We start from the raw sequence: 17,188 nt of genomic DNA, 5'->3' as shown, positions 1-17,188 counted from the left end.
GATGAACTTCAACTAGGCCTATGCCAGTGGCCACAACACACCAGTTTCAATCCAGTTCCAGCGATGTTGATGAAACTTCAACTAGGCCTATGCCAGTGGCCACAACACACCAGCTTCAATCCAGTTCCAGCGATGTTGATCACACTTCAACTAGGCCTATGCCAGTGGCTGCAACGCACCAGTTTCAATCCAGTTCTGTTCTATCAACCCCGAACACGGTCTTTCAAAATTGTGATGGGTGCACAATAACAATAAACAATTACTATCAGAAGTAGGCTTTTACACTATCAACAATCATCTCTATCAACAATCATCATCTATACTATAAACTATAAACTATCTATATATAATAGTTAATACGCGACATGGAATTTTGTGACTCATAAGGAAACTATAAACTATCAACTATCAACTATCAACTAGCAACTATCAACAAATTATTATCAGAGGTGAGCTAAATTTTGTTTTAAAAAAATAGTGTGAAAGCGTGAAGATGTAGTAAAATTATTCATTGTTATAGGTATTGGTGTAGGTGGAGGAAAAATGTTGTGTGCATCACGGGACTAAGTACTTATTCTCCCTCAGGGAAATTGTCGCCCTCGGCTACGCCATCGGGCGACAACAGTTTCCCTCAGGGAGAAAAAGTTGCACTTTAGTCCCTAGAGATAAGTCAGAGTCCTGTAGAAATAGAAAAGAAATGTCGTAGACTAATTGGTTGTCTTATGTATGCTGTTGTAGGATCTAGACCTGATTTGTATTGTACTGTATCTTTCTCTGAGTCGATTCCAAAGTTGTGCCAGTGAAATGTTGTATAAAAATTTAAAACGTGTATTGAGATATGTAAAATGTACTTTAGATTTAGAGCTAGTATATAAGAGAGAATTGAATGATGATATGATTGTAGGCTATGTAGATGCAACTGGGGTGGTGATTTAGAGAGAAGATCAACCTCAGGTTATTGCTTCAGGTTTTTGCTAACTATTTCTTGGTGTACCAAGAAGCAACAGAGTGTTTCATTATCTAGCACAGAAGCTGAGTATGTTGCTTTGAGCCAAGCTGCAAGCGAGGCTTGTTGGATAAAAGGAATTTTAATTGATTTTTGTGTTGTTGAAAATAAGAAAACTTGTATTTTGTTGTTTGAAGACAATCAGTCTGCTATCAAAATAGCTCATAATCCTGAGCATCATAAAAAATGAAACATGTAGATATAAGGTATCATTTTGTAAGAGAGAAAATTTCTGAAGGTGTTATTCAAGTTGAGTATTAAAATCCTCAGATCAGATTGCTGACATTTTCACAAAACCCTTGGGAAAGGAACTTTTTGTCAAGTTTAGAAATAATATTTTTTAATAATAAGATGTTTTGAACTATGTTAATTTTCCTATAACTTACTTTGTTTTTTGATTGATAAATTTTTTTTTGGGTTATTTCATTGAGGGGGCGTGTTGTTTGACAATGAAATAGACTAAATAATAATATGTGTGATTGGTAAGGCACTGGTGACTCTGTACTGAACTCTGTCTCTGTGAAGTGTGTGTAACATGCCTTAAGTAAACGTTTGAGTTCAATGTATTGGTTTGACTTTAAAGTAAAAATAAAATCAGTAATAATGTTCAAATAATCGTAATACTTTATTTCTTCACCGATATAACCTTCAACATTCCACCACATAATGTCTGCAAGTTGTTAGTGCTAACAAATAATAATCCATAAGTTCATTGAAACTAGAGTAGTGGAATCTATTTTTTTGATATTATAATGTGAAATTATTCCTCTTATGATAAATTGAAAAAAGCTACCATAACAAGGCATGCTTTCCAAATTATAACCTACAAGTTACTCAGCATTTTTCAAGTTGAAAAGCTAGGTTAATTGATCGATTTCTAATTCAGATTAGAGATTTTTAACTTGTTCAACTTTTAATGTATAGTTACAGAATAATATAAGTTGAAGTTATAAAATGTGTAAAACTCACCTCACATAGTCTGGAAGTTGAAGTTGGTTTCCACTTAGTACGTCTACAGTTTTGTAGCCAAATAGCTCTTCTAGAACTATCAGACGGAAAACGAAAGGTTCGAAAGCCTTTGGCATCATTATTGCAACAATTTGGTGCGAAGCAACCCCCATAATTGCTATTTTATTACTATTTAAAAATTATTGCTAAATTGCTATTTTAAAATTACAGTGGCAAAACTAGCAAATTCATAGCACACTCAATGTAAACGCATATGAAAGATGGGAAGTATATGGAACAAAATGGCGACTGCGTGTACCCAGTCTTTATAGTGCCTTAGTTCCTACCACAGAGAAGAAAGTATTACTTCTACTTTGTGGTTGCTGTTTGCTGGGTCGCTCTACAGTGTCAACCTGTCAAGTAGTCCTAAGCTGGCTGAGTTGTCCCGATTGTTGGTAACCTCAAAACAAAAATATATTTCTTCTAAAAATGTAATTATGTTGTAAATTTTACTGAATGCTTCTTGATGCAAGTCACAGTTTTTTCATTTGAAAGATTGTTTTTAGAAAATCATAATTATTCTACCCAATAATGCCTAACTTGAAAATGGGATCTGATGTGCTGTTGTGTTTCTGTGTAAATTTTCTAGGTTATTAACATTATATTATTTTCTGTAAAACAATAATAAACTTACAAGTTAATATTATTTTATGCTTAAGCGTTCTTGAAAATATTTTAAAAAAATTCATAATAATATCTACCGGTATGCATTTTGATATCATCTAGCCTAATAAGCTATCCGATGAACATTATCTGTTAATCAAACTGGGTAGCCTATACTGTATAGGCTACGATGATGCACCTAATTAATTAATATTGAATGTAGGTCCACCTTTAATTCTCTATAAAGAATAATCTATAACTCTTTTTAAATTATAATACCAAATTAAAATCAAGGTATAGATAAGAATGCATTGTCACATATTGTTTTTCTGCCTTCTACAGTAATGTAATGTGATCCCAGTTCTCTCAGAAAATATTATCTGATTTTAATTGTTTATTCTATCAATAGCAAACAATTCTATTTTAGATAATTATATGATTTTTGCCAAAACAATATATTTTTCAATGATTGTAGGTCTATAGTAAGGTCCACGTTATAATGGCATTGTTTGTTTGTCTATCAACAAAGCGAATCGCGCTGTCTCTTTCACGCTTTGATCTGTTGCCAGATAGTCTTTTAACAATGTTGATAATATTAATTAACAAAATATTTTATCTTAATTATAAAAATTAATAATGAAAGTATTGAAAAAATTTATTTATTGATAATGAAATAAAATTTGTCTTGTCTATCATTCAACAAAGCGGATAGCGCTTTTTCTTTCACGCTTTGAACTGTTGCCAGATCGTCTTTTACAATGTAGAATTGATAATTAATAACAAAATATTCCATCTTAATATGAAAATTCATTATGAAAGTATTGAAAATTTTAATTTATTGTAATAAAAAATAAAATTATTCTAAACTAATTGTGAACAGTTGTTATTACATCAATAACGTGTATCAGCTACCGTCTATAGAAGGCATTGAGAAGACAGAGGTTAAGCAACGTTGCTCTCCCATTTCTCATATTTCACTGCCATTATAACGTGGACCTCACCATAGAAGAGGTAGGGGTGTAGCCATATTTGTCCGTCAGGGGACTACTGCTTCGGATTTTTCCTTGACTGTATGCGAGATTGAGGCTTCTGCTCTGGTTTTTGATGTTCACTTTTTTGTTTGCTATAGGCCATTTGGGAGTGACATTAGGTGTTTCTTGGGTCAACTAAATCGTCTTCTGATATTGACATTGCAGAGATTTATAGGCATCTTCGTCGTGGGGGGTTTTGATGTTGATTTCTTGGGTGATTCTACCTCTAAGCAGGAGCTAAATTCCATGTTAAACTCTTGTGGTCTACATGTTCTGGTTGAGGAGCTCACTATCATAACTCCGCATTCATTTACTTCCTTGGATAAAGGATCCATAACTGCTGTCTATATTGAGTCAGTGTTAGTGAGAGTAATTGGTCTCTTCTTGTCAGACCACCTGGCGCAGGATTTCATTCTACAGCTCAATGAGGTACAAACAAGTCTAAAAATGTTGTCTTTGAAAGATCATTCTCGCCAAGAAATAGAGGCAAGTTTAGGCATCTGTATTCATGATTAGAGAGGTGGTGGATGTTTTTGCGGACCCCCTTGCTACAGTAGTTAATGACTGCCTGAGATCTGCCATTTTTCCTGACTTCCTGAAAACCTCTAGAACCGTTCCTGTGTATAAGAAGGGTGACCACCAGAGAAACTAATCAAGAAACTTTGCTATTATGGGGTTATGGACTCTGCTCTTGACATCTTGGAGTCATACCTGACTGGGAGGACGCAGGTGGTGTCATTGGGTGGAGCTGTTTTCATGTCCACTCCCTGTCAGGTTTGGGGTACCTCAGGGTTCAATTCTGGGGCCAATCACGTTCATCGTGATGATCAATGACCAGGATGACAATGGTGCAACTCTCCTGTTTGCTGATGATACATCATTGCTGTCGTCTGGCATTGACCTTCAGCAGGTGTTGGAGAGGTCAGCGGAGCATCTGCGGTCTTCAACCTCATGGTTCCTGGTAAACCGTTTCCAGCTAAATGAGAGCAAGACACAAAACATCGTCTGCAGTTTGTCGCGTAATCTGCCTCATGATCAGGAGCCTGTGAAGCTGCTGGGCATTATGGTGGATTCAAAGTTCAGCTGGGCCAGCCACATCCAGCAGGTGACCAAGAGACTGTCCCGAATTTGTTTCCTTTTGCTCAAGCTGAGCGGACATGTGACGGAGGCATATCTGGTCATGGTGTATCATGCACTTTTCCACTGCCATATCTCCTACGGGTACTCATGTGTGGTCACTCAGCCAAGGTTGTGGACTTCTCTGCCTCATGTACGTGAAGAAGAATCAACAAAATTTGTTGACTCGGACTGATGTGCATCACCACAACACCAGGCATCGAGAGCTGTTTGATGTCCCCAGGGTGCGCCTCCAGAGATCGCGGGTATGCTATAGGAGTTTCAGCGCTATGCTACTTCATCAGGCTGCCTGCAGGGGTGAAGCAGTTGGACCTCAGCGTGTTCGAGAGAGTTGTGACCGGTTTTCAGAGAACCAGGGCTTATTACGATGTCCAGGAATATGTGAATGATGACCTGTCTCAAATATTATCAGGATAAAGTGCCATTATGTTAAAGAGCAAGGCCTCATATGATATAAATTTTTTTTAATCTGAACTTGATCACTGCCATCTTGATCATTTTAGTGTTTTTTGTTAAGCTATATATTTTTTATTCATGACATGACGCCATCGATCCTACAATTGTGGGTAATGGATGAAGAAGAAGGTATAAAGGTATCTTCTCCATAGTTGTGACTGGGATCTAGGTTTATCTTGATGGCATTTCATTTGATGAGAGGATTGGTAGCTTCATGCACAATTATAATTTGGCTTTCAATCGAGCAGTCCCACTGGTCATGATGAGGCTAAAGAATGGAGTCACAAAATCGTCTTAAAATGAGTAAGGTGAAGTCAATTTTCAAGAAGGGATCTAGAAGTGAATGGCTAACTATACAGACCAATCGCCAATCAGTTTCCAAGGCCTAGGAAAGGGTGATATATACATGATGCTCTTCATGATCACTTGAAGAAAAATAACTTGTTGTCCAGGAGTCAATTTGGATTTCAGCAAAATAAGTCGACTGTGGAGAATTTTGTAGGTGAGATCTATACTTCACTTGATCGGGAATGCAAAGTATTAGGTTTCTTTGTAAACATGAAAAAAGCATTTGATAGTCTTGATCATAGGATTCTGCTTAGCAAATTGTCTTATCTTGGAGTCAGGAGTAATCTTTTGAGTATTGTCGGGTCTTACTTGAAGGGTAGGAGTCAGGTTGTGGAGGTGAGTGGCTCTGAGGGAAAGGCGTTGAACAAGAATTTTTCACCGCATCCCTGTTTGATGTCAAAAGGATTACCTCAGGGTTCAATCCTGAGCCCTTTACTGTTTCTGGTATATGGTTATGATCTGCCTAGTAATGTGCCTTCAGCTAGGACTGTGCTCTTTGCAGATGATGCTAATTTTCTAATTTCTGCAAAAATTTGCAAACTGTGGGAAGTGCTGTCCTGGAAGAGGCAGAGATTACAATTTGGTGCTCTGCAAATAGGTTGGAGCCCAATGTAAACAAAACAGCATTAATCAAGTTTTTAATTCTATGTGCCAGTTAATTTTTATCGTGATTATTTCCACGGAAACCAATCAGGAAAGCATTCTTATCAAAAAGGACTTCTCTGATTGATTCTTGTGAAATTAATCACGGTTAAAATTAAACCGATTTTTGTGCAACGGGCCAAGAATTGTAAATGCTGGGCCTCTGTAGTTTCTGATTGAAGGAATTGAGCTGCTGTCTCCTGTGATACCAACTTTCTGGGATTTCTGTGGATCAGGGCTTCTCTTGGTGGACTCCTTGCTAAAGCGCTTGAGTTCAGCAGCCTATGCCATGTCAAGGCTTTCAAAAATGTTAGTTCCCCAAGCAGTGATCACTGCATATCATGGCTATTATGAGCCTCTTCTTGCATATGGGATTCTGCTTTGGGCTGACACAGCACACTCTTCAGCTGTTTTTCGATCCCAAAAGAAGATTTTGAGGCTCATGAAACAGCGGAGCCAGCCCAAAACAGAATCCCATATGCAAGAAGAGGCTCATAATAGCCATGATATGCCATTTGATAGTCTTACAAAGTGAAAGATGATTGGACGACTGGTGCAAGCATTCATCATTATGGTACTCGGTCTAGAGATGTAATCAGTACTGTAAACAGTACTGTACAAATTTGTATGAATTGAATCCCAATGATATGGATAAAAAAGTGTACAACACCCTGCCATTAAGTTTGATGCGGTGAAAATAGTGACAAGACGAGCGCAAGAGTGAGGACTCCTTCTATGCCAGCGATCGCTTACTTGCCTTTGCTCCGATTTTTGTTAAATATATCACTTGATGAGGCACTAGTCAAGTGGATAGAAAGATTTGCCAAGTTTTCCAGTTTGGCAAGCGACATGGCGAGAGCACTTATCATTGGTTGCAGCTTACAAGATCCCTTATTCCCTTATTTGATGATAGTTTGTAACTTGAGTTTATTATTAAATTAATATTATTTTTTAGCGTTATTTTGTGTGCTATGGTGTATTTTTTAACATTATGTATTGATGTCTTAAAGCCCGGTCTTTCTTTGTGGCTGGGCCCTTGTGAATTCTACTCATTCATATCATTAATGACCGCTTGTATGAATTCTAGATTGATGTGAAAATGGCATCCACGGCGGACGAAGAAGCAAGACGTCTGGATGAAAAAATAGCTGAGATAAGACGTAAAAATGAGTTGATTCTAAGACGAAGAAAAGTAAGTTCTTCGTCCATGATTCAAAGATTATTGTTTTGAGCCATTCACTATTACAATTCACAATCACAATATATATTGACTTTTTCAAATGTTCTAAAGTTGGAAATGAAAATGAGGCATCAATTTGGTCTATAGTCTATACAGGGTGATTCATAATTATGGTAAAATATTTTAATACGTGATAGTAGAGGTAAAATAAGAAAAAAGTTCATATAAACATATATCCATAAACGCTTCATTAGCGAGCTATACAGGGTGAAAGATTTCGCCCGGAATTCAGTTCCTCTGATGAAATACACCGATGCTGAATTGTTTGGGGACTAGTTTTTTAAAAACTTATGCTGGATTCATATGGAAAAATATCTAAAAAATTGAATAAAACTAGTCTGGAAGCTGTAGTGTGAGTAGTTTTTGAGAAAAAAGTTGAAATATGCAAAAAATCTAAGTAGAAAAACACAGACTTCTACGTTTGATGCCCAATAACTTTCTTTAATGACCAGTAAACAAATAATTTTTCGCAATAAAAATTGTAGAGAATTTAATTCTGAAAAGAATTATGTAAGCTGTGTAAACTAAATTCAAATAAAAGTTGAATAAAATGTATTCTTATGTAGTACATTACACCACAAAAATTTGCTGTTTTATGAGGAGAGAACTAATAACTCATAGGTTATTGTAGCTGATTGCAAATAGAATATTCGGTTTTTATGAAAGGGTTTTTTTATATGAAAGTAGCATATCTAAATGACATTAAACTTATACCAAAAGACTAGTAGATTATGCCATTAAGCCTGGGAGGAAGCTCGAAAAGAAATCATTATTATTGAAATCCATGTTTTATTTGCAATCAGCAACAACCTATGAGTTATTAGTTCTCTCCTCATAAAACAGCAAATTTTTGTGGTGTAATGTACTACATAAGAATACATTTTATTCAACTTTTATTTAAATTTAGTTTACACAGCTTACATAATTCTTTTCAGAATTAAATTCTCTACAATTTTTATTGCGAAAAATTATTTGTTCACTGGTTATTAAAGAAAGTTATGGGCATCAAACGTAGAAGTCTGTGTTTTTCTACTTAGATTTTTTGCATATTTCAACTTTTTCAAAAAACTACTCACACTACAGCTTCCAGACTAGTTTTATTCAATTTTTAAGATATTTTTCCATATGAATCCAGCATAAGTTTTTAAAAAACTAGTCCCCAAACAATTCAGCATCGGTGTATTTCACCAGAGGAACTGAATTCCGGCGAAATCTTTCCCCTGTGTAGCTCGCCAATGAAGCGTTTATGGATATATGTTTATATGAACTTTTTTTCTTATTTTTACCTCTACTATCACGTATTAAATTATTTTACCATAATTATGAATCACCCTGTATAGTGAAATTCACGTCCAGGATCACAGAGTTGCTCATGTGGAAACTGGCGAAGAAATTTAATTATTGAAAAATATTTTTAACAATTATTCGGAACCAACTATATAGATTCTTGCTAACCTGGCCGGCTGAAGGCATTGTCACTAGGGACTAGTGATTTATTATACATAGTGAGGTTCACGTTATAATGGCAGTGGAAAGATATAGAAGAACAGCGTTGCCGATTTTCTGCCTTGCCACTGTCTTCCATAAAAGATAGGTGATTTCGGTATATTTGATGTTGCGTAATATTACTGTTCCTTCTTGTTATAAATGATCAATTATATTTTATTTGTTAATAAAATATATTTTGCAATAATTTAATGAAAAAACATTGTTAAAAACGATGCGGAGTTATAAAAGTACAGCGCCATCTACGAATGATAGACAAGGATAGCAACACCAATGTTTATCAAATGCTGCCATTATAAAGTGGACCTTGTTTTTTCCTCAAGAGAAGAAGTAGCTCTCTAGTTACTGCTGTTAAGACAACAACTTGAATAAAGATTGAGACGAAATAATTTATTATTTTTTAGGAAATCGAAGACGATAAAAAACTAGCTGAACAACAAAATGCTGTAGTTCAGTTGAAACCTTCCACGGAAGATTGGCCCCGTGAACGCACACCCGCCATGAAGCCCAGCAAAAGAGACATGGCGGCCGCCAATTATTCTTATCAGGTGACGTATTCTACTAGTGATTTCAGCCCAGTCAAATCGTACACTAAGAAACTTAAACCTGCAAAAAATGGGCAGTCATGTTCAAGTTACTCATGGGGATGGGATTCGAACTGTAGATTTTTGATGGGATACTGTAGATTTTTTTTTCAATTGCAGATCGTACTAAGAATTTGGTTTCAAGATTAAATTTGATTCATTCCTTCTCTAGTATATGTTGCTCGTTGAATAAGTACTGTTAATACTTTCAATGATTTTTCAAAATGATTTAGTTAATTTGTCGGTCCCGGCTGAAGTATAACAGTCGTAAGACCCATTGACGGCTTGAATTCAGACAAGGTGAGACCGTCCCGCAAGGGACTCCCCTTAACAAAAAGCCATACAAATTTACTGCTAATCTTGAAGTGTATACCGTAACTCGAATCAAGAACAGTTTGCTACAATATTAGAGAAGTTTTTTTCTAGATCTAACATTTCAATTCAGCCCACTAAAATAATGCAGTCTATAAAGTGTTTTGGGATGTACAAGTTGAATTGAGTCCCGGCTTAAGTATAACAGTAATGAAACTTATTAATCCATATATTATTCAGGTTCAGTCTAGGTGGAACCTCCCTTGAAGGACTCCACCAATAGAAAACCTTATGACAAAACCTTATATTTTTTATACAGTCAATGATGATTTTAAATTCCATACATTTCAATACTATTGTTGATTGGCTTCAGGATACTCCACCCTCTCGCGACAGTGTACGTAGAGATAGACCTGGTACTACCTCAGGCTCTAGAGGAAGTGAACTCATGGAAAAGGTTAGTGCTATTAATCTAAGATATACTAAATCATTTTCAATATTGTCTATTATACGGAAATCCATTTTTGATCTAATGTGAAAATTCATTGAATATGAACCGGTAGCATGTTGTCCAACAACCTCCAGACTTTTTAATTTTCAATTTTGAAAGATAAGTGCGGTAGTGAGATGCTCTATCAGCAACTCTCTTCAATATTGCCATTCAGCAGGTGCTGGAAAGTGTGACCAACACAGGTTGTATTGTTCACAAATCTTTGCATATGCCGATTATGTTGTACTCAGTGCCAGAAACAAAAGAGAGCTAAAAGGTATGTTCTAGGAGCTCCTGACTGCAGGGAAGAAGAGGGGCCTGTATGTAAATGCAGAAGAAACAAACCATAATGATAATAACAAGAAATGCTGGTTGAAGATTTATAAATGACTTCGAAGCTGTGGGATGGTACTTTAAAAGCATACAGCTTTTCTCATACATGGGTGTTGGCTAGAATAGTGTCAATAAAGTGAGTGATGAGATAAAACAGATATTGATAGCTGGAATGGTGCATACTTTGCGAATATTAAATTAATTACCTCTCGGTCACCATCTAGAGCAACCAAGTTCAAAATTTAAAAGACACGGATAAGACCAATAATCACAAACGGCTCAGAAACCTGGAATGTAACTGCAGTTGCCTCTAAACTGAGAGTTTTCGAAAGAAAGATTATTAGGCGCATATATGGAGGCATCAATGACAATGGAGTCTGGAGGAGACGGTCAAATGATGAAATAAATTAAATTCTAAAGGGTGGGGATGTGGTACGATTCATCAAATCACAATGATTACATGGGCTGGTCATGTAAAGAGAATGGCAGACCATGTAATGCCAAAAACAATTTATAATGGGCCAGGAAGGAGGGTAGAAGACGGCAGGGGAGGCCACGCAACCGAATGAGAGATGAAGTGGAGGATGATCTCCGGAGGATAGCAGTTGTGGCATGGAGAGATGATGATAATGCCAGAAGATAAAGAAAAAAAGAATTTTAAAATATATGTTTTGTATCTTCCCATATTGGTAACATGATATAAATTGTAATTCAAATATTATATGACATTGATTTTTCAATCTTTATGAAACTTCAATATGATTGTCAATCCAATAAATTATATGGTATGATACTGGATCGTTATTGTTCCATTTCCACACAATATAATATTGAAAATTTAATAATTAATTTATAATTGAATAATTAATTAAATTATTTAGATATTTAATAATTGATAAAATATACTATTAAGAAAATGAAACCGCCATTCTATATCATTGGAGTTACAATGTAGCATCACATTCAGTGCTATTGATATTTGTAGGGAGCGGGTCCCCCTCCTGATCCTAGGAGTTTTCTCTCCGATCCAGACCGTGAAAGTAGTTTTGGCAACAGCAGAGACAGACCACAAACAAACAGGCGTGATTTGGGACACGAATTTCGGGGCAAAGGAGCTCCGCAGAGGGTAAGTTTAAACCAATTTCTTCACAATTGCTTGCAAATTGTTATATTTTAATCTCTGAAAATAATTAATTATAAAACTATAAGACTGAGAGACGGTTTAATTTACCAGGCCACACATTGTATACTAGAAAGTGTATTTGCTCTTTTTGTATATCATTTTACATGCCTGGGGATCCAATACTGGGCAACCAGTATTTATAACCAGTATTTGATAACTCGGCCAATTGATTTTTCGTGCAATGACTTTTTGAATTCAAAAATTTTGATTTTGACCTTTTTATTAATATTATATTCCCTAAAACCACGAAATTTCATTCATGAGAATTTTTCTCCAAATCAAACCGTTTACAAAGGCTTACAATGTATTGTAAGTTGATTCAAATATGGAAATTTAATGACTGAATCTAATAGAATTTTACACAGCCTGATCAAGAATGGAAATTATCATTTTATTCATCTAGATATTAATCATTTTCAATTACTTAAATCACGACATAGCAGTCTGATTTTTATGATTAAAAGCTATTAGCTTCTACTCACGTTTGTGGAGTGCTTTCGGACGCTGGGCCCTTTTTCAACACTGGTTGACAGTGTTGACACTTGTGAATTTACAGTGAGTTAGCAGTGTGGGTATTAGGAGTGGCGGGATTTTTTGAATGATTGGCGGCGGGGGTGGCGGAAATGTTGGAATTTGCAGGTTATTGGAGTAGGACTTGATCTACGACTCAATATTAAGGGCCGGTTTCCGAGCTCGGCATTCAGCTAAGTTCTAAACTTTAACTGGCTTCATAACTCTGGAGTCAGAAAATTGGCTTTCCGAATCAGAGCGTTAACGTAGTCGAGGACTTGAATAGACTCTGGAGTTTAGAGATCACGTTAGACCCTGGAGTTTACAATTTCGCTTTCTGAGTGAAGGGCTTATAAGTCCAGGACTTGAATTAGATTCTCACCTCTTTTCGAGTCGGGGATTTATCAAAAATCGTTAAGTCCAGAACTTAAAACAGCGTAATTTCAAATCCTCGACTGGGGTAGGGTTTAAATTCAAGTTCTAGACTTAACTGAGCAAACAAAATTCAGTTATGGTTTTGGAGTAGATGAAAAGCCAAATAGATGTCATGGAATACCTAATTTTTTTGGATTAGTCCATCTAAATTCATAATATTTATAGTTTGCAAGTTTATTTTGCAATAAAATTGTATCAGAATTATGTGTAAAAACTCTTATTTTACGAATGTGACATCTATTTATATTCTATTTATATTCCAATCTGAATGTTATTAATAAATGTCATATTCAACAAATTAAAATAATAATAATAAATCAGTATTACATTTTTTCAAACCAAATACGTTTTCAAACTCGATAGCCTAATGAAATTTCTATTCCAAAATCACTGGTTAGGATCAATGATCAATAATAGCATAACGTAAAATGAAATGTTTATTCATTCATCTTCGAAAAGGTTGGGTTTTGCTTTGAATAGGCCTACAATAAAATCGAAACATATTTTCACAATAGTTATTTGTATATCTAGAGTGAAAAGTACTGTTTTTTTCTCCCTGAGGGAAAAATTTGAAGCCCGAGGCGAAGCCGAGGGCAACAATTTTCCTGATGGAGAAAAACATTTTTCACTCGTGATATACACAACATTTTTCCTCCACCTACATTTTTATAAAAACTGCAAATAAAATAATTTTTAAAAACGTACGTGATCAAACAATGTGTTACAACATAATCTAAAAAGTAAACATAGTTATTATGTTTAACTATACAAAGTATAGTTATTTATTGTTTAAACAGAAACAGCTGGCTTGTAATCACAGTTCTCCGCCAAGGTCTATAAATACAGGTCATGACACTCATGTTCCTTATGGAGTGGCCATTATGTGGAGTCTTTATGGCGGTACATTTGAAATATTCCAATCTGCTCATAACAAGATCATTATGCTTTTTAAAAACAATATTCTGGTTCAGAAAATATGTAAATTCAGGTTTTCGATTTTTTTAAATGAAATTTCAATAATAAATTGTTCAATAGTTATTTTTTTTATTATTAAAAATGTTTCTTATTCTTGTAAGTTGTAATGATTCATAAGGCATTGGGACAAAAGGCAAACCTCAAAAAGAGTATGAAGTTCCCTATCTAAAAATCAACAATTCAGTTCCTAGTTGGAATCTAAATATTATTATTCTGTGGGAAGAATTTATTTTACAATTCAAAGCCAAGCAATATTCCTTGAACAATATAACAAAATAACACATCATGTTGTTCAATCTATAATGATAACAGCTGATAAATTTGAAAATTGGTGAACTAGAACCCCATAAAATGGCGATTTTGCAATGCATCACGGGATTGTGTCATGACCTGTATTATTTATAGACCTTGTTCTCCGCCGATAGTGCTATGCGCTATCTGTCGGCAAAATTTGCAACAACAATGGTCGTTACAACTACAGCTATGATGAAGTTCCCGTTTCAAATTTGATTAGTTAATGAGGAATATTCGTTGGCTGGTATTTTTAATAACATGGAATAAAAAAATTTATACATTTTTTAGTATACTGTAGTAATATGAAGTTTGTAATAATTTTAGCATAAAAAAATAAATTTCATATATTGATCAAATGTCTGGTTGAGGTATTGAATTTAGTTGGTTTAATGACTACTCTATATGCTTCCTCATCTGAGCTTAGACCTTCTAACCTATTTCAAATGTACGTTTTTAAAATAGAGATGCTTCCCATGTTATTTAAATGGAGTCACTTTTACGCTCTAGGGAGTTTTTCTGTTTTTTCCTACCAAGAGCGAAAAAGTGACACTTTAGTATTATGTTCCTGGGAGTAAAGTAAGCACTTTAGACAGGAGGTAGAGGAAAAATAATTTCACAAAATAGTTTGGAGAGCATGCTCATTTGAATTATCCCGCTGCAATCAGCTGTTTTCGTTTTGCTATATGCCAACAATACAACAGCAAAATATTGTGAATTTCCCTCATGTTTACTACATTAAAGTTCTGGACTCAAATAAGTCGAGAACTCAATAGACCCCGGAGTTCAGAAGATAAAATTATGACTCAGAAAGTCGATTTAGACCCGAGCGCTTATTTGAGTCGTGGACTGTGTAAGTCCAGAACTAATAGATGCCGAGCTCGGAAACCGGCCCTTAGTCATTTCTAATATTTCTCTTATGAATAATTCTTCATATAATACCACACCAGTTAGTCACTATAACTATCTATCACTTTTTCGAAACTATGATTATTTAGAAACCGAAATTTATTCTCAATTTTTTATTGTTGCTTCCAATCAATTCTAGTTCTGTTGGATGCCTAAATTTCAAACTATTTTTTTTTGAAGGAAAACTATGATGAACGGGGAAGAGGAGGTGGACGAAGAGGTGGAGGAAGAGAATGTGTAGGAGGAGGAGAGAGAGAACGAGGAGGAGGAGGAGGAGGAAACAGGGAGAGGAGAAACAGAATAGACGAAAATTGGCGCGAGGAACGGCATCAAATAGATGAAGCGAGAGTACAGCGACAGAAAGGTCCCGATGGAGGCTGGAGGAGGGAGTGGGACAACGAAAAAATGACTTTCGAGTAAGTAGGCTAAATAATGGAAAACTAATTGCGCCTACATTCTTATGTATCTTTTCCTCCGGTTGATCACATTTTAAATGAGGTTACATTTCGTCCCACAATCTTCCAATACTACTACTTTGTGTCATTAACTATAAATTTAGCACCTGATTGCTATCCTTGTCTGACATGAGACAAGGTATACAGCTCTATCCTTTACCAAATCTGCACTGTTGCCAAATTGTTTACAGCTGTGTGTGTAATAACCTACCAGAATATTAATCTCATTTATTATGAAAATTCGTCATACAATCATGTCAAGATATATTCTCTTGGTGAGTTGTAATTCAACTATTAGTACCTGGATTACTTGAATCACCGATATCTATAATAGAAGGGGGTGGTAAAAAACGAAAGGTTTGAACCCTACCGGTAGAATAGCCGAACGACTAAGGCGTTACGCTCTTTAGTCTGCTAGCGCTACCTGGTCGTGAGTTCGAATCCCGCCGGTAGGCATGGACATTTGATCATCTCATCATATCACCCTCTCACCATTACCCACGCACAAGCAAAACGCTCATGAGGACATCATCCGCAATAAAAAAAAGATGGCAACCATGCAATCCTAGCATTGAGTATCCAGCATCGATGGGTCCAGGGGAGGCTATGCTCTTCCATAATATTGGTTCAATGTTGGCTAGATTCCGAAATAGGATCAACTGAACCAAACTACACTAATAATTGAACTAATTGAATGAACTAAGAATGATTTTTGGAAGCCAAATCATGTTTGATTTCAGGGATTAAAATTAAACATGATTTGCAATCATTTTCAGCGTCGAAGGCGATGACAATAAGCATCCGGCATTGACACCCACCAAGACAGCTCCACCAAAGACTGGCGGTCTCTCTTCAAGACTCAATCGTTGGAGGGAAACTGACAATAAAGGTACAATACTCTCCATTCAATTATTGGATAGAGCGCAAATTTCACAGAGTGTCCCTCGAAAGGTGTAAAAGCCGAAGACCATAGATTGTACATGAAATTTGCAACAAAAAATGTCCAGTAGAATTTTCTTATAATATTCACTAAAAATAGTAAATGGAAAAGAAACAACAGGCACAGCCCACAACTATCCCTCTTCCAAATTTCGTCAGATAATGATATTGAACTCTGTAACTAATTCAATTTGATTTTAAACGTACATGAATTGGTTTTCAGGTAATTGGCTATTTGAATAAATTACAGAAGCCTCCGCTATAGTTGGAGCAAAATCAATTTTAAGAATCTTGATACTATTGTGAGGTTCACGTTATAATGGCAGTATTTTATCAACATTGGTGTTGCTATCATTGGACAAAACAGACAGCGCTATCCATTTCTAGGTCTCAACGTTGCCAGATCGTTTTTAACAATGTAGAAATATAAATAAAAATTATTTAATCTCAACTATGAAAATTTTTCATCAAACCATTGATAGTTATTTGTATATCTAGAGTGAAAAGTGCTGTTTTTTCTCCCTGAGGGAAAAGTTTGAAGCCCGAGGCGAAGCCGATGGCAACAATTTTCCTGAGGGAGAAAAAACATTTTTCACTCGTGATATACACAACATTTTTCCTCCACCTACATTTTTATAAAACTGCTAATAAAATAATTTTTAAAAACGTATGTGACCAAACAATGTGTTACAACATGTCACAATCTAAAAAGTAAACAGAAACAGCTGGCTTGTAATCACAGTTCTCCTCCGACAGCACTATCTGTCGGCTAAAGTTGTAACAACAATGACAGCC

At 35.6% G+C, this 17,188-nt stretch overlaps 1 protein-coding gene across 1 annotated transcript; it reads left to right on the top strand.

The window, feature by feature from the left end:
• The first annotated feature begins 2,345 nt into the window (after positions 1-2,345).
• On the top strand, positions 2,346-16,426 carry LOC120351703 (coiled-coil domain-containing protein 9-like). The gene is made up of 7 exons (XM_039429779.1): positions 2,346-2,409; positions 7,319-7,423; positions 9,382-9,525; positions 10,247-10,330; positions 11,682-11,822; positions 15,180-15,415; positions 16,231-16,426. Exons 2-7 carry the CDS (start codon positions 7,331-7,333, stop codon positions 16,409-16,411), a joined length of 879 nt encoding a protein of 292 aa, XP_039285713.1. The 5' UTR covers positions 2,346-2,409; positions 7,319-7,330; the 3' UTR covers positions 16,412-16,426.
• The last annotated feature ends 762 nt before the right edge of the window (positions 16,427-17,188 follow it).

This window comes from Nilaparvata lugens, chromosome 5, assembly GCF_014356525.2.
Source record: "Nilaparvata lugens isolate BPH chromosome 5, ASM1435652v1, whole genome shotgun sequence".
NCBI lineage: Eukaryota > Metazoa > Arthropoda > Insecta > Hemiptera > Delphacidae > Nilaparvata > Nilaparvata lugens.
Note: the sequence above shows the minus strand (reverse complement) of the source record. Positions and strands in the feature narration are given on the sequence as shown.

Coding starts and splice junctions, on each gene's coding strand:
- LOC120351703 (XM_039429779.1), top strand. CDS start 7,331: ATGGCATCCACGGCGGACGAAGAAGCAAGACGTCTGGATGAAAAAATA. Junction 11,823..15,179: donor GCAAAGGAGCTCCGCAGAGG/GTAAGTTTAAAC, acceptor TTTTTTTTGAAG/GAAAACTATGATGAACGGGG. Junction 15,416..16,230: donor AACGAAAAAATGACTTTCGA/GTAAGTAGGCTA, acceptor AATCATTTTCAG/CGTCGAAGGCGATGACAATA.